The following is a 17,490-nucleotide window of genomic DNA, read 5'->3' on the forward strand; positions in this document are numbered from 1 at the left end:
CTGCTGGCAGAGACTTGCCTGGCATTGCAAAGGATGCTGTGGCCCTGTCGGCCTCCCTCTGGAACAATGGAGTAACTCTGTGCCACCACTCCTGTGCCCCGGGTCCCCCTGGTATTCTGGTTAAGGCTCTAAACCTTATTCATTCCGAGTTTTTATTTATTTATTTATTTTAATCTCAGTTGTATTTATTTATTTATTTTTTTACTTTACAACATTATATTGGTTTTGCCATACATTGACATGAATCCACCATGGATGTACATGTGTTCCCCATCCTGAACCCACCTCCCACCTCCTTCCCCATCCCATCCCTCTGGGTCATCCCAGTGCACCAGCCCCGAGCACCCTGTATCATGCATCGAACCTGGACTGGCAATTCATTTCACATATGATAATTTACATGTTTCAATGCCATTCTCCCAAATCATCCTACCCTCTCCCTCTACCACAGAGTCCAAAAGACTGTTCTATACATCTGTGTCTCTTTTGCTGTCTTGCATACAGGGTTATCCTTACCATCTTTCTAAATTCCATATATATGTGTTAGTATACTGTATTGGTGTTTTTCTTTCTGACTTACTTCACTCTGTATAATAGGCTCCAGTTTCATCCACCTCATTTGAATGAATCAATTAGAACTGATTCAAATGCATTCTTTTTAATGGCTGAGTAATACTCCATTGTGTATATGTACCACAGCTTTCTTATCTGTTCATCTGCTGATGGGCATCTAGGTTGCTTCCATGTCCTGGCTATTATAAACAGTGCTGCAGTGAACATTGGGGTACACGTGTCTCTTTCAATTCTGGTTTGCTCAGTGTGTATGCCCAGCAGTGGGATTGCTGGGTCGTATGGGAGTTCTATTTCCAGTTTTTTAAGGAATCTCCACACTGTTCTCCATAGTGGCTGTACTAGTTTGCATTCCCACCAACAGTGTGAGAGAGTTCCCTTTTCTCCACACCCTCTCCAGCATATATTGCTTGTAGACTCTTGGATAGCAGCCATTCTGACTGGCATGACATGATACCGCATTGTGGTTTTGATTTGCATTTCTCTGATAATGAGTGATGTTGAGCATCTTTTCATATGTTTGTTAGCCATCTGTATGTCTCCTTTGGAGAAATGTCTATTTAGTTCTTTGGCCCACTTTTTGCTTGGGTCGTTTATTTTTCTGGAATTGAACTGCAGGAGTTGCTTTATTCCGGGTTTTTAAATGCATAATACAAAACACACTGGATTTCAAAGGAAGCCAGTGGTATTAAAATATAAACACGCATGCATTAAATCAGATTCCACATATAGTGACACATTGTTTTTTGTTACTATGTTAAATAAAAAGATCTAGCAGCAGGCATAAAGACTGCTAAGACTACTGCAGTCTGGTACATTCATAAATGAAGCAAGCGTTGCATTTCTATAAGAGATGAAGGAACATTAAGATGTTATTTTTTCCCCCATCCAAGTCCATGGATCTCCAGATTGGACACTTAACTGTGTGTTAAGTCTTCTTCCCACATTATCTCATGTAATCTTCCCAACACCCTGTTGGAAGTGGAGATTCAAGGATGGGCCATGGCCAGTGAGCCAGCAGGGCCCCAACTTCATGGAAGAGCGTGTCCACGCTCTTCATGGGCCTGACTGCTGCCTCCCTGCATTGGGCAGCCATAGGCTGCCCGCTCACGGGCTTTGAGGAGCAGTTCTGAATCACAAGCTTGACTATGTTCCGTGGGGAAGGGTGATTGTAAAGGTGGGTCCTGAACCTTCTGCATGTGGAGCCAAAAATTGTTTACATCTCCTGGACCTGAGGGGACTGGGTGGGGGGGTGGTTCCTGCTACAGTCCCTTGCCCTACAAGAATGGACCAGGGAGCCCCCTGTTCAGAGGACTGGGCTTAGTCTCTGAGAAAAGCAAACTTGTGTGATGGATTTAGCTCATTTTTGCTCAATGAACCTTTCCTGCCGTGGTTGCTGGGGCTGGAGAAGTTCTTCTGACCTGGTTCCAGCTCCCAGGGAGCCCAGGAACTGAAGGGCCTTCTGATGGAAGGAGTCTGCTGGGGGAGGCAGATACTGATGAGACAGCTGTGGACACACAGGGCTTAGAGGGAGCAGGGCCCTCCAGCTGAGAAAGTCCAGAACTAGAATGAAGTCTCCGGACTCTTCATCTGTTCTCTTTTCCTCCTCCCAGGCTGCCTCAGCACCAGAGTAAGGACAGTGGACAGGGACTCCAAGCTTCCCAGAGAGCTCAGACATTTAGGCAGTGCAGCCTGGGGCTCCTCCCGCTCTGGTCCTGGTGCCCCTCAGCAGAGTTAGTGCTTTGACAGCAGCTAGGTTTCCAGGCTGCTCAGATCCTAACCTGAACCTCACAACCCTGCCCAGGCCCACCTGGAGCATCCATCTAGCCTCTGAAGGCACTTGGATACCCTGTGGAGTCTAGGGGGCTTGTGACCCTTTTTCTAGGCCTAAGAAAGGGGACCAGGGGCAAACCACTCAACAAGGTGAGAGACTGTGTAAGTGGCCCTAACTTAAACATTGCCATTCACCAAGCTGCCTCAAGTACTTCACAGCTGGCCTTTAACAGGGTTTTGTTGGCTCCAGATACTTCCCTAGAGACTCATCTTCCCCATCTATGATGTCACACTCCTAAGGTGGTCCTGAAAACCTGGACACCTGGCCAGTCTGTGTTTACTGCCGGTCCCAAGATAGTTGCACCACATTTAGCTCCCTTGGCAAGAGGCTAGCTCAGGAGCTTAGAATAGGACCGGGTTGCGGATGACAAGAGATCACCATTTTCCTGCCCTTTGGCTTGTGGAGTGTGTGTCTGGCCCTCCCTGCTCTCTCGAGAAACTGGAGGGGACTGAGCAGGTGGGAAGAAGTGAGCATGGAATCGAAGACTTGGCAGCCCGGGAGCACCCATGACCAGTGCAGCGCCCAGCAGAGGGGGCCTGCAACCGGGGTCGGCTTCCCTCCCAGCAGTGCAGGGGATGCTGGCCAGAGGCCATCCTTCTCCCAAGCATGAGTGCCTGATGCCCCTGGCCCTCTGCTAAGTGACAGGGGGCAAAGATGTAGAGAATTCAGGGGTGAGAGATCCGTGCAGGAGGATGGCATGATGCTGGAGTTGAGGTCTAAGCTTTGCTTTGACGCCTTGGTAAAAATCAGAAAGATGAAAGCCCTGAAGAGGGCTTTCTGTGCCAGGTTATTCAGTCTTATGGCCAGCAGGCCCAGAATAAAGGGACCCCTGGAAGCTGGCCCCAGTGGTCTTCAAGTATGCTGCTGGGGGTTTTGAGAGAGAGGCTGATGGGCTCTGGGCTTTGGTTGGGGACTGCCTGGTGCTCAGTTATGTGGGAAGGGGGCCAGCCCGCCTCCTGGAGCGGGAATCCCACTCTCTTGGGTCCCTCCAGTGGCAGTCTGGGCCTTCTAGCTTGAGGTAAATTCCTAAAGCCTGGTACAGATTTTGGACTTAACAGTCAGACTTGAGTTTGAATCCCAGCTCTGCCTCTATCCTGGCAGGTGACCTTGGACTCGTTCCCTCCCCCTAGAGCTTCAGTGTTCTCATCTCTAAAATGGGGTAAAAGTCACCCTGCCTCACACTCAAGACAGTGATTCAGCCCAAGTCCTGAGATACAGCGGCACTTGGCAGGTTCCTCCCCTTGTCCACAGCCATTCTGACGGGCACTCAGGTGGGGAGAACACACAAGGAGGGGCAGAAAGGACAGCTGTAAGGCTCTAAGTTAACGTCCATCACCTTGGTGCTGCTGCCCAGACAGCATGGAGCCCACGTGCCTCTTGATGCTGGGACAGCCCATGAGAATCCAGAAGATGAGGCTCGTGTCCCGTGAGCCTGCTGCTCTCAGGAACATCTTCCCCCCCTCCCCACCCCGCCCTCCCCGTGGCCCTCTGCCCGGGGCCCCAGGTGTGCCTAGCTTAGGGCCACAGTGGATGCTCAGTCACCCATTGATCTGTGTCCAGAGGGTACTAAAGCCCGTGTCGGGAGCACAGGCCTGACCCGGGACCGTCTGCCTTCCCCCAGGAGTGGCCTGCAGCGCCATCCTCATGTACACATTCTGCACCGATTGCTGGCTCATCGCCGTGCTCTACTTCACCTGGCTGGTGTTTGACTGGAACACACCCAAGAAAGGTAGGAGCACAGGTCGCCCTGCCTGACTCCCCCGCCCTCGGGACACTCCCTCCTGCACAAGCTGAAGTTCCTCGTCATGGGTACTGCCCCTTCTTTCGTTAGCACCTACTATGTGAATAGTGTCGGGCTAAGCCTGGGCATGGTACTGAAGGCAGGGGAGTCTCTAAGGTTGCCATCATGCTTCTCACCGGAGCTCACACTCAGTGCCAGGTGTCCATAACGTGAGGGAATGAAAATGGAAAGGGGCTTGGAAGGGGAGGATGCTGCCTAAGGTGCTGGTCACCCAGCTCAGGGGTTCACACTGGCTCTGCCCAAACGTCACCCTCCCCAACTCCTACTCCTTCTCAACACTGTGTTTTGTTCCCTGGAAGGTGGCAGGAGGTCACAGTGGGTCCGAAACTGGGCTGTGTGGCGCTACTTTCGAGACTACTTTCCCATTCAGGTAAAAACTTGCAGGTGTTATCTTGGGAGGGTGGGGATGGATGGGAAATCTGAAGTCAAGCCTTAACTTACCCATCCACAGCGATCATGTGTGCAGGGTTGAACTATGTGACATCTCCCACTATGAGCATCTGTCGATATTCTACCCTGCTTTATGCAGGATGTGAGGCAGTTTAGGATACATACATATAATTCTGTACCAGGTAAAAAGAAAAATCAAGACTTGGAAGAAAACATACTAGTAATTCATCCATAACTATCAACAGAGTTTCAGTGACTGAACTTCATGGTCACCTCTGAGCTTCCTGGTAGCCAAGGCAAAAAGGGAACCATGCTAGTTATTGATCCTCATTTTCAGAAAGAAAGAAGCTTCTTTGTTCCTTGGGTAAACAAGACTTCTTCTAGCATTTGGATCTAAAAGCTCTTTCAGATACTGAGATCCTGGGAGATGTAAGAAGCAGGAATAATAGTAGATAATATGGCCATTGCTTGTCTGCTTTCAGTGAATATTAAAGTCATAACTTAAAATGGAAGTGACTGGGAATTCCCTGGTGGTCCAGTGGTTAGGACTCAGCACTTTCACTGTTATGCCCCAGTTTATTCCCTGGTCGAGGAACTAAGATCCTGCAAACTGCATGATGGAGCCAAAAAATATAAAAAAAGGAAGTGATTTATCAAGAGCAATACTAAGGTAGTCCAAGTTTATCTGGTCTGAACCAAGATTAGCAATAGGTGTGAGGAGCTTTCTTTCCTTCTGAAGCTCTTACAGAAATTTCACCTCTCTCAGCCAGTCGTGGGTGGGTCACCAGGGGTCCTGGTCATGGGAATAAGGGGCCAGAAAATTTGGTGTGCAGTGAATGAAGAGTGAGAGCCTCACTGCTGAAGTGCTTGGGAAAGGCTTCTGAAGGTGCTGCTCCTTGAACCCCATCCTGAAGAGAAGCAGCACTGAAGGGGCAGGGAAAATCATGAGAACACAGGCACCTGAGCTTGAGCAAGAAGCCTGGGATGGGGAGGATGGGGAGAAGGTGGAGGGGAAGGGCGGATTTCTATTCGCTGGGAGCCTTCTCAGGGCCAGCGCCTTCCCCCAAGGAGTCTCCTTTAACCCTCGCTGCACCCTGGATGGTGGGTATTCATTTTATCCCATTTTTCCAGAAGAGGAAACTGAAGGCCAGAGAGGAGCACAGCTGAATGAGGCTAACAGGGAACTGAGCCAAGACTGCAGCTGTTGTCTTGCTTCAAGTCTGGACACTCCCCACCACAGCACACTGCCCCCCTATGCAGCAGAGCTCTGGGAGATACGCTTGGACAAATCCTCAAGCTTCCCTCAGGCTTGGAGGACAGAGGCAGGAAAAGCAGCCCAGTCTGACCCTGGGTGAAGCTGAGGTGCTGTCTCCCTGCAGACAGCCAGTTTAGACCGAGTTGATCTCTGGGTTTCCTTCCTCCTGAGCCACTGGCTGCCTCGGGTCTCCCACACTGGTCTTTTGAGCATCTGTCTCCTCTGGGACCAAACTCAAGGTCCTGACAAGATAGAAAGTGGCTTGGTCTGGCTTTCAGTGCCATTCTGTCAGGCCCCCTGCCGGTGGTCTGCAAGCCAGGTTGGTAGGGCCGGGGCATCCAGGCCCTGGTGCACGTGGGTGATGCTGCTGGATGGTGGAGAACTCTGGCAGAATCCTGAAGGCTTTCCCTGCAAGGGAGAGACCTGTCTAGGCAGCTCACCCGGCACCCCAGCCCTGGCACACCCCAGGTGCTGCAGTAACCCGGCAGAAATCAGTGGGGTCTGAAGAGTGGAGAAAGCATATGTGAATGTGGGACTGTGCATGATACAGGGTGGTGTTTGTTTGCTTTTGTGAGTCAGCGATTGAGACATCCTGGCCTGCTGCCTGGGGGAGGTGGCCAGGTAACCTTGCATTTTTCTGCTGTACTCAGTATTGTAGGGGTTGCACCCCGGGCTAGCTCCCTCTGCCCATCCCAGCCTGGGCCCAGTTTCCCCAAGACCTTTGGAGTCAGAGTCCCTGCTCTTCCCTTTTCTTGACCCCGTCTCTCTGGCTGCAAGGAAACCAAGGCTGTTGTTGCTAGGAGGATGTTGCCTCATAGGACCCAACCCTCTCATTTTGAAGGTGAGGAAACTTAAGTCCCAAAGAGGGACAAGGACTGGTCCAAGTTGCGCAGTGACTCCGTGCCAGGGCTAGTATTAGAATGCGGGCCCCACGCTCTTTCCCACTGAATTCCTACTGCCTCTTGCTCTGGGAGAGATGCAGTCCAGGTGTGCCCCGCTGGGTTGAGCCTCACCACACGGGGCTCCCTCCCTCTGCTGTGCTGTTGGAGATCTGGGTTGAGGTCCTGCCCTGTTCGCTGAGGTCCTCTGTTCGCTGGCCTCTGTTAGTGCACCCTAGCCCCTGTGCACTGCTGGGCATGGGGATGCAGAAGAGTGTGCCTGGTCCCTGCCCTTGCCCTTCTAATGGATCCTGCTGGACTTTGTCACTTTCTGCACATGGGACTATGAGCATGAGCATGCTTCTCAAGCCCACTAAGCCTCATTTTCCTTATCTGTGACATGGAGCTGTTCACATGCTAGAAAAGTGGTAAATTATGGTTCGTTGTGAGGGATTATGGACTCTTTCTCTCTGCTGGGGCTTTTTCCTTGGGGGCCCCAGAGTAGCCTGCCCCCCCCAGGAAACCTCTTCAAGGCTGATAGCTCCCTCCATCCGGAACAGGATGACCTGATGACTGTTGGTCAGAGCTGGGACAGACGAGTACCCTTTCCCACTGATCTCTACCCTCCTTGAAGAGCAAAAACGAAACCCATGTCCCTTGTCTCACCTCTGTTCCAAGAAGTCAGCTGGGGGTTGCATCCACATGGCCCAGGTGAGCTGGCCCTGGGAGGAGCCCTAGGTCCTGCCAGAACCAAAGCCAGGCTGAGCCTGAGGCCTCATGCCTCATCCTGGGCTCTGCCCTTGCCTGGTGGTGGTCTTGGCAGAGTCCCTGACCCTCGGGACCTCTGGCTCCTCTTCTGTGCAGGGAAGTTTGGCCTTTGTGAACTGATGTCAGGATTGATGGAGTCGTGTATGACCCTTCTGTACCACACCCTTTTCCTGGCCTCTTGCCACTGGTTGGGGAATGATCTCTAACTGTGCCCACCCACCTATACCTCCCCACTCCCTTTTCGGTGAAGGTCTTTGCCACCAGAGCTGCTCTGCTGGCCCAGAGAGCATCCTTTCTTCCAGCAGAGGTGGGGCTTATGTGTTCACTGCCAGCCACCAGGACCACCAGCTACCTGGAAGAGGAGTGGGCAGTGCCCGGGTCACCTCTCCCAGTGGCGATGGGCAGGGTCTTTGGAGAAAAGACTAGGAAAGACTCTCTGAGCTTACAGTCACTTATCTGTCCATCTGCCTGATTTCACAGATGGACCTACCGAGGCCCAGAGAAGAGGAACTGTCCCAAGGTGCGAGGCTGGTATAGAAACCAAGGCAGTGTCTGCCTCAGGGCCTGTGTTCTCATTCCTTCGTTCCTTTGCCCCGGTGTCCCACTATGTGAGCTTAGGCGAGTCTCTGCTTTCTGGTTCTGAGTTTCCTCCTCTATAAGGTGCCAGGCTGGGACAAAGCTATCTGACCACCGTGGCTGCCAGGGAGACAGGCAGCCTTGTGTTGGGCTTGTTTCGGACTTGCAGGCTTGTGTCGGCTGGCAGGCTGGGCCTGGCCAGCGCCTGGGGCTGAGACTTCGCCATTAGAAACAGTCAGGGAACATGAGATCAGTTGTGTCAACAGAGCCTTCATCAGCACTGCCCTTCCTCCTCCTCCCTGAGTGGACACTGTCCACCCAGGGGAGGAGTGTGGCACAAAGTCGGATCAAAGCCATATCAGATGCCTGCACTTTTCCAATTGCTGCACTGGAGACAAAGAACCTGCACTCTGCCACAGGACACGTCACTCAACCAGACAGAGGCTTGGGGTGCAGGGAGGAAATGATTTAAGGGACCAGCCAGGCTTCTGCCAAGTGGCCCAGCTGTATCTCAGGACCAGGGAAAGCACAGCTGGGTGGCCAGGTCTAGAGGTAGGGAAGAATCTGCTGCGACCTCCCCGGGAAGCAGCAACTCTTTTCTCTGGGCCTCAATCTACCTCATAATCGAAGGAATGGCCCAGATCAGTGCTCCTCCAGCCCACGCTGTCCAGCAGGTTCCTGGGCCTGGCCCTCACCTCAGCTCAGGAGCAGGTTTCCAACCCAGTACTGGTCGCCTCCACTCTCACCTCCATGCCTTCCTCCTCTGTGGAGACTGGCACAAGGTGCTTTTTCATTCTGGCTTTCCCGAAAGCTAAAGTGGTGGGCGCAGCTGCTCTCAGGGGCAAAACCCCAAAACCACCGCCTCGCGGAGCTCATGTCAAGCTGCATCCCCACTAGCCGTGGAAGCAGCTGCTGCTGCTCCCCTTTTATGTGGTGGGCAGCTGGAGATCACTTGGGGTTCTGAGGAGTTTTAATCTGCTCAACAAAGGCAAAGAAGGAAGAAAGAGTACAAATGTCCGGAGCATCCGGGCACACAGCACAGGGGTCTGGCTCACGCTGACATGTCCTGGTAGTTACAGAGCTGGGAGGTATGCCGGCTGCCTTCACTCCCATCCCCTTCTGGCCTCCATCGCCTGCAGATTCAGATTTCAGTTTCCTGGAGACCAGTCACCAGCACCCCACCCCCTCAAGCTGAGCACGACGTCCTTCCCTCAGCCAGGCAGTTTCCAAATCCAGAGTCATGGAAGCCCCAGCGCTTCCTCTTCTGCTGGTAGCCGGGCGCTCTGCTTCCCGCTGGCCCAGCGCAGGGCAGGGGGAGCCTTGAGGCACTGCTGGTAGGGATGTCCTCAGCACCATGTCTCCAGAGGCAGGGCAGCCCACCAGACCGAAGTGCTCCTACCCTCTGACCCGCGAGCTGTCTTTCTAGAAGTTTGTCTTAAGAATGCAGACGTGAAGACAAAAATAAGGTATCTATGGAAGCATTATTTCTGAGGGAAATTTTAGAAGCTTTTCAAAGCTTTTTATCCGGGTAGGTTTGATAACAATCCTATTCATGTAGCATAGCTGTGAGAAGACATGTTACTGAGGGATTCTGATAAGAAAAAAAAAAAAAAGCTTTGATATGCTTGGGAGGTAGTTATATAAAAGTTATATCAACCATATGACCTCAGTTTGGGGATTTTTAAAAAAGAACATGTGTATTTGAGTAGAAAAAAACTCAACATGTCAGAGTGGTTTATCTGGAGGGAAGTATGACAGGTGCTTTTGACTTTCTTCTGACTTTCCTGTATTTTTAAAATTCTCTGATTATTCATTATTTTTCTAGCTGGGAAAAAGGTAATGTTTTCTGAACAGAATGCCCATCCTCTCCATCCCTCTCAGCACCTTCCACCCCCTTGGTGCTCCCTGTAGTGCTGGGTGGGCGCCTCTTAGGGATTAGGGCAACTTTGCACCGCCCACCCCAGTGTCCAGGCCGCCAGCCCCAGGGCGGGGGGTGGGCCCCGAGGAAGCCAGTCACCCTCAAGACCATCCCAGAACAGCTCTGTGGATAGCACCGCAGGTCAGCCACCCCAGCTGCACAGCTGACCTCCCCACCCCCAGTGTGGCTGGCACAAGGGCTGTGACTTGTCCTTGTCCTTCCTGCATTGGAGCCTGACCTGAGTCTGGCTGCCTGGGAGGAAGTTTCTGTTCAGGCCAGATGCTCTGTCCCTTCTCTGGCCAAAGTTAGGGACTTGGACTTCACCCGCTGGGAGCTGGACTTCCCTCTTTATCTGAGAGGGAAGGAGATTCCACTGGGCTTTTAGAGCCGTCATTCTGGCTGTGGTGAGGGGGCTGGGCCCAGAGGGAGGGAACGAAGGAGGCTGGCAGAGTGCAATTAAGAGGGCTTGGTGTGTTTGGCTGGAGAAACAGGGAATGAGGAAGTGTCTTACTCCCTTCCCAGGGACTCGAAGTCCAATGGTGACTTTCAAGTCTCCAGCACTGAGGCCCCAGTCATGAGAGTCTGAGGTCTAGGGGGAGTCACTCCAGTCCTTCAGACCCAGGCTCTGGGGAACAGGGCATGCCAGTGCTTCCCTCACCTCTGGGTGTTCCCCAGTACCCCTTCCTGGCCAGTTTGCTCTGACCCAAGGTCTTCCCTGCAGCTGGTGAAGACACACAACTTACTGACCAGCAGGAACTACATCTTTGGGTACCATCCCCATGGCATCATGGGCCTGGGTGCCTTCTGCAACTTCAGCACAGAGGCCACAGAAGTGAGCAAGAAGTTCCCCGGCATAAGGCCTTACCTGGCCACGCTGGCCGGCAACTTCCGGATGCCAGTGCTGCGCGAGTACCTGATGTCTGGAGGTGAGAATCCACCTCTGAGTGCCCCTGTCTGAGCCTCTCCATTGGGCAGGAAGCCAACCCACTGTGCTCTAGTCTGGTCCTGTGAGATGTGGCCGGCCACGGCCCGGTGTCTCAGGGCTGGGCGAGAGAACTGTTCATATGATCTTCTGGATTCAACTAGCATAACGTCATCCCCAGGAAACCTTCTCTGACCCCTTTTTCTGGGCATCCCCAGGCCCTGTGCTGCCCTTCGCACAATCTAAGCATTGTCCATGACTCTCATATTCTGTCCACCTTGATCCCCACCAGCCCGACTTATTGGGATTCCTTGGCACCTGGCACCACTCAGCAGAGTTAGGACCTCAGGGAATGTTTGCCAAATGAATGCATTCCCTAAACAACCCTGTGTCATGCCCATTTTACAGATGAGTAAGCTGAGGCTCAGAAAATAGAATGACTTATGTGGGGCTGTTCTTCTAAGTGGCTGGGCTAGGTCTGGGAACCAAATCCAGGGCTCTGTCTATATCTGACCATGTGCAGAAGGTAGGAAGTCCATCCCTGACTGTGTGTCCCCCCTCCACTCCCCAGGCATCTGCCCAGTGAACCGGGACACCATAGACTACTTGCTTTCAAAGAATGGGAGCGGCAATGCCATCATCATCGTGGTGGGGGGCGCGGCTGAGTCCCTGAGCTCCATGCCCGGCAAGAATGCAGTCACCCTGCGCAATCGCAAGGGCTTTGTGAAACTGGCCCTGCGCCATGGGTGAGTGCGTCTCAGCACACGTGTGTGCACACGCATGCCCACACCCCGCCACAGCTCTGCTCAGCCCAGGGCAGCAGCTCCTTGCCTCCTGGAGGCAGGACCCAGACTCTAGGAAGGCAGAGAAGGGAGTTAACCATCCGTCGGGGAAGGGGATGTTGGAGACCAGAGGTTCAGGCCAAGGGTGGCTGGGTGGACAAAAATGCAGCCTGAGTCTCCTGGGCCCCGGCAGGTGGGGTGAGAGGCCCGCCAGGCCCAGAGGCAGGACTGTGTGCCCTATGCCAAAGCCTGTCACACAGCTAGGAGATGCAGAAGGCCAGGAAGGAGAATAGTGTGTGGCTGGAAATATCAAGGAAGGCTTCTTGGAGCAGTAACCCTGAGGACAGGCAGAGAGGAGCAGGGCAGCTTGGGTTTCTGTGACCTTTTCTAGAAAACCAGGGGCACATTCTGTAGCCACCTGTTCAGCACACTTCATTAGAGCACATTTACTTCTACCGCCCCGTTGGATTCTCCTGCAAAGTCCTGCAGGAATGCCATCCCCTTTTTCCATTTGAGAAAACCAAGTGAGGCTAAGGGGCCTGGTCAGGGCCATGTTGTAAAACCCTGACATGATCCCCACCCGCCAACAGAGGCAGGGGACCTGTCCTCATTTGGCCCTGAGGGGACATGTGGTTTAGGGTCCCCCAGGTGACTCTTGTACAGCCCTGAGGGAGGGCAATTTGGCTGGTGTCTGGGGCCTCTGGGGCTGCCAGGGGGCACTGAAACCAGTGATTGGGCCAAGACAGACCCCGGCCTCTCTCCTCCAGAGCCGACCTGGTTCCCATCTACTCCTTTGGGGAGAATGAGGTATATAAGCAGGTGATCTTTGAGGAGGGCTCCTGGGGCCGATGGGTGCAGAAGAAATTCCAGAAGTATATTGGCTTCGCCCCATGCATCTTCCACGGTCGAGGCCTCTTCTCCTCCGACACCTGGGGGCTGGTGCCCTACTCCAAGCCCATCACCACTGTCGGTAAGCTCCCCTAAACTCGGGTGCCACAGCTAGTTTAGTGGCAGAGTTAGGAATCAAATCCAGGCCCCTGACACTGATGTCCGTGCTCTAAACCACGAGGAAGTGGAGCTGTTTGGGTGCTGATAGCAGTGATGGGTGTGGGTGGGAGATGGGGGATAGTTCCATTACCATGAACTAAGCTGTCTGGATGAGAAAGCAGGACTCAGCAGTTCTGTGTTTGCAGATCATGAGTCTCTCAGGGAAGACCCCCTTACAGTAAAGACCAACGGGGGGCGGTGGGGGGGGGGGGCGCGGTGTGAGAAGGATGTGCTCTGGAGGGTCCTAGTGGATCTCAGGGAAGAGTGACTCTTACAGTCTTGGCCAAATAGGAATTATCCTGAGAAAAAGAAGAGGAAGAGGCTTTTTGTCAGAAACAATAGCCTAAAGGAAGTTCTCACAGCAGGACTGCATAGATTTTTGAGGAACAGAAAGAAGTCAATACGATTGGAGCAGAAGTCTGTGAGAAGTGGAGCAAAAAACGCTGCACTTCACCCCCAGCCATGTTGTGTTGCTTTTATATGAGACAATTTAGAGGATTCCAAGGAATTATCTATTGTAGGAGTGTGTGTGTGTCTGTTAATGGTTCACAGTCCAGAACTCACACAAGAGCACGGAGGCCACAAGCCATGGACTTCAGGGGCCAAAGCTCACATAAATACTTAGAGTTGTTATCAGGGCCAGAAGTTTTGCTTTGTACTTTTTCCAAAGAGATCCACTTCCTGCATTTTAAATCCCATGACCCAGACTCACCCTTGACTCTTGTTATACACCACACCAGGTCTGATGTCTGTGAGACAGCAGGAACATTTCCTTGCACAGGGTGGCTGGAGAAGAATAGGGTCTGGTGCCCAGGGTGAAGGAGTTTGCTCTTCACCTTAGGAATGGAGAATTGCTTGAGGGTTTGGGGGAAGGGAGATTCAGATTTGCATTTTAACATGATCCTTGGGACTCCTGAATAGAAAAGGAGTTATAAAAGGCCTGTTTGCTCAGTCTTGTCCGTCTCTGGGACCCCAGGGGCTATAGCCAACCAGGCTCGTCTATCCATGGAATTTTCCAGGCAAGAATACTAGAGTGGGTTGCCATTTCCTTCTCCAGGGAATCTTCCCGACCCAGGGATCAAACCCACGTCTCTTGCGTCTCCTGCATTGACAGGCAGTTTCTTTACCAGCTGAGCCACCAGGGAAGCTCTAGAAAAAGGAGTTAGAAGGGACAAAAATGGAATACACAAGACCAGTCCGGAGTCTTTTGTAGTAGCCGTTGGCTTGGACAGAGGGAGTAGCAGCAGAGACGGAAGAGAAGTGCGTGAACTTGGAAGAAATTTCAGAAATAGCATTGATAGGACTTCAGGATGAGCTGGGTACAGAGAGGAAGCAGGAGGATGACAAAAAATAAGATCATGCATGGATTCGTGAAAGTGGTCCCCTTCTCCTTCTGCGCTTAGCACAATTCTCATAGCATATCGCATTATTGCACAGACTCCTCAGCAAAGCCCTATAAGGAAGGGTCCCCCTGTGATCAGTGAGGAAACTAAGGCTCAGAGAGGCAATGACGTGCCCAGAGCAGGCAAAAGCAAAGCCATTCCTGGATCCCACACCTCTCACGGGAGCTCCCAACCAAGTACTCCGAGCAGTGAGTGCAGCTGGGCTTGATCCCGCCTGCTGCTTAGTGGCTAGATGGCCTTGGGCAGGTCCCTTCCCATTGCCCTGGCCCCCAGTCTTCTTACCTGTGAAAGGGACAACCTGAAATGGAGCACTTCCAGCACAGTTCTGGCACGTGGCTGGCTCGTAGCACAAGGTCATCGCCAAGAGCATCGTGGTGAATGCCCAGGGAGGGTGGGCCAAATGGCACTGACTAACCAGAGGCTTCTGCCCCCTCCCTGCAGTGGGTGAGCCCATTACCATCCCCAAGCTGGAGCACCCGACCCAGCAGGACATCGATCTGTACCATGCCATGTACATGGAAGCCCTGGTGAAGCTCTTCGACCAGCATAAGACCAAGTTCGGCCTCCCGGAGACCGAGGTCCTGGAGGTGAACTGAGCCTGTCTGCAGGGGCCAGCTTCTGGGAGGAACCAGCAAATCGTTTTCTACCAAGTTCTCAAGTGCTTTTTGTTCTGTAAATTTGGAAGCGTCATGGGTGTCTGTGGGTTATTTAAAAGAAATTATAATAATTTTGTTAAACCATTACAATGTTAGGTCTTTTTTAAGAAGGAGAAAGGGAATATTTCAAGCTCTCTCACTTCCAGTTTGTCCTGTTCCAGGTGGGGGCTGCCACATCTGGGCCTTTATGGTTTCACAACCCCTCTTCTCTCCTTCCCCAAATTACAGAGAAAATTCAGTCCTGGTTAACTGGGGAAGAAGGACAGTCATTAGTGACTTGGGCCAGTTAGATTATTTGCCCTTTGGCCCTAAGGGATGAGGGGCAGAAGCCTCCTCTAATACAAACATCTCTATGCCCAGCTACCCAACGCTTGACTGCAGGACTAAACCCTCTTACCAAGGGAAGACTCAGAGGAAACAGGTGTTCCCATGTTGAAGAGCGCAGGGATAAGCATCCGGAATATTCAAGCTTGATTCTCCTTTCTACCACCCCCCATGGCCCCAGTCTCTGAAATCTGAGCCTGGACTGGTCCAAAGAGAGGATCAGGGTGGCAATGTTCCTGTGCTGGAGAATGGAGCTGTCCAGATGAAACATCTCGTAGGTTATCAAGCCCCATCACGTTCTGGTTGGAGTGACTGGTTTTCCTCAGGGGGCTGATGACATGGACCCAGCACAGACCCTGCCTTGGCCTAAATCACAAACTTCCCAGTGGCCTCGCTTTGCTTAACCCACATCCTCAGTAGTGGATGCAAGGAAGGGGTCCCCTTTCCTGTTTACAGAAGGACCTGAGCAGTAGACTGGTACCAGAACAGAAGTTCCCCGAACCCAAACCTCATATATTTGTGCCTTTTCTGAGAGGGGGGCCCAGGGAGGAAAACTAGTCCTCTGCGTACTCTGTTTTCTCTTGATGAGATCATTATACCATGTCAGACTTTTGTATATTCCTAAATGAATAAATGAAAACAAGTGTCCTCTATGAGTTATCGTTGGGGCCACATCAGCATCTTGCTGCTGATGCTTGGGGAGACCACTGCCCCAGCTGGGCTGCCTGCTGGGCCCTCTCCTGCTTTCAGCCCACATGGCCCTCTGTGGTATATTAGTTATCAATTGCTGTGTAATAAATTACTCCAAAACTTGGTGGCTGCAAACAACACTGTCTACAGTTTTTAAGGGTCAGTAGTCAAGGTACAGCCTAGCTGGGTCTGCTTCAGGGTCTCATACAAGGCTGCAGTCAAGGTATCAGCTGGGCTGCAGTCATCCCAAGGCTCAACCTGGGGAGGATCCACTTCCAAGGTCATTCTTTTGATGGCTGGTGGGATTCACTTCTCACTGGCTTTGACTGGAGGCCACTCCCAGTTCCTTGCCACATGGGCCTTTTGGTAGAGTAGCTCACAGCATGGCAGCTGGCTGCATCAGAGAGAGTAAGCAAGAAGAACCAGAGTGCAAACAGAAACATCAGTTCAGTTCAGTTCAGTCCAGTCCCTCAGTTGTATCTGACTCTTTGCAACCCCATGGACTGCAGCACCCCAGGCTTCCCTGTCCCTCACCAACTCCCGGAGCTTACTCAAACGCATGTCCATCGTGTCGGTGATGCCATCCAACCGTCTCATCCTCTGTCGTCCCCTTCTCCTCCCACCTTCAATCTTTCCCAGCATCAGGGTCTTTTCCAATGAGTCGGTTCTTCCCATCAGGTGGCCAAAGTATTAGAGTTTCAGCTTCAGCATCATAGAAACCATAGTCTTCTATAAACTAATCTCAGCAGTGACAATCTATCACTTTTGCCATATTCTTCTTTAGATGGAAGTCACTACGTCCCGCTCGTACTCATGAGGATTACACAACACAAGGGGGCAGGGCTCACTGGAGCCCCCTTCACAGCTGCCTACCTCCCCTGGGAAAGGCTACTCTCCTGCAGTAAGGTCCTGGAATAGCTGAGCTAGAAAGGTCCATATGGATCACTCAACCATGCTCCTTGCATCTGGCCTTAGTTATAGCACAACTAAGGCCTGGCCTTCTGGCATCTAGTGATTTCATGCACACCTGGATCTCACAAGATGCTGGCTCTCTATTCTAATTCCATTCAGTTCAATGAGTACCGAATACTTTGGGATCTTTCCCACTTGAGCTAAGGGAACTTCTCATTTTCCACTGCCTAACGCCTGTCCTGGGGCTTCCCGGATGGCACTAATAACCTGCCTGTCAATGCAGGAGACGTGGGTTCGATCCCTGGGACTGGAAGATCCCCGGGAGGAGGGACTGGCAGCCCACTCCAGTATTCTTGCCTGGAGAATCCCAGGCACAGAGGAGCCTGGCAGTTTAGGGTCCATAGGGTCGCACAGAGTCTGACAAGACTGAAGCGACTTAGCATGCACACATGCAATGCCTGTCCCAACCATTTACCTCAGGGACCATTTCTGTTTGCCAGAAGCTATGAGCTTGGGAGCAGAAACAAACGCTGGAAACAGCTGAGGATACTCAGAGTGGTCAGAGCTGTGACAGAGAGGCCCCTAGTCCAACCCTGGCGGTCCTTGGTGAGCTGGGGCCCCAGCCTGAGCTGGGACTTAATGGGTGACTGGAAATTTGCCAGGAAGGGCAAAGTAGCAAAGTGCAGACCAGAGAGGCTCCTGATCTGAACCACCTAGAGGTGACGGTAGAGAGGTCTGCAAGGGGCTTCTCACGGAAGGGCAGG

The 17,490-nt window shown here is 52.3% G+C and overlaps 1 protein-coding gene across 3 annotated transcripts in view; it reads left to right on the forward strand.

The window, feature by feature from the left end:
• The window catches only part of DGAT2 (diacylglycerol O-acyltransferase 2), a 33,037-nt gene extending 17,091 nt beyond the window's left edge, over nt 1-15,946 (forward strand). For all 3 annotated transcript variants that reach the window (XM_052652494.1, XM_052652495.1, XM_052652496.1), the window contains 6 exons: nt 4,026-4,133; nt 4,505-4,575; nt 10,712-10,916; nt 11,484-11,658; nt 12,462-12,664; nt 14,586-15,946. In XM_052652494.1, the coding sequence (XP_052508454.1) occupies nt 4,026-4,133; nt 4,505-4,575; nt 10,712-10,916; nt 11,484-11,658; nt 12,462-12,664; nt 14,586-14,740 (917 nt within the window). In that variant the 3' untranslated portion in view covers nt 14,741-15,946. The remainder of the gene's footprint in view (nt 1-4,025; nt 4,134-4,504; nt 4,576-10,711; nt 10,917-11,483; nt 11,659-12,461; nt 12,665-14,585) is intronic.
• The last annotated feature ends 1,544 nt before the right edge of the window (nt 15,947-17,490 follow it).

This window comes from Budorcas taxicolor, chromosome 15 (genome assembly GCF_023091745.1).
Source record: "Budorcas taxicolor isolate Tak-1 chromosome 15, Takin1.1, whole genome shotgun sequence".
Taxonomy (NCBI): Eukaryota; Metazoa; Chordata; class Mammalia; order Artiodactyla; family Bovidae; genus Budorcas; species Budorcas taxicolor.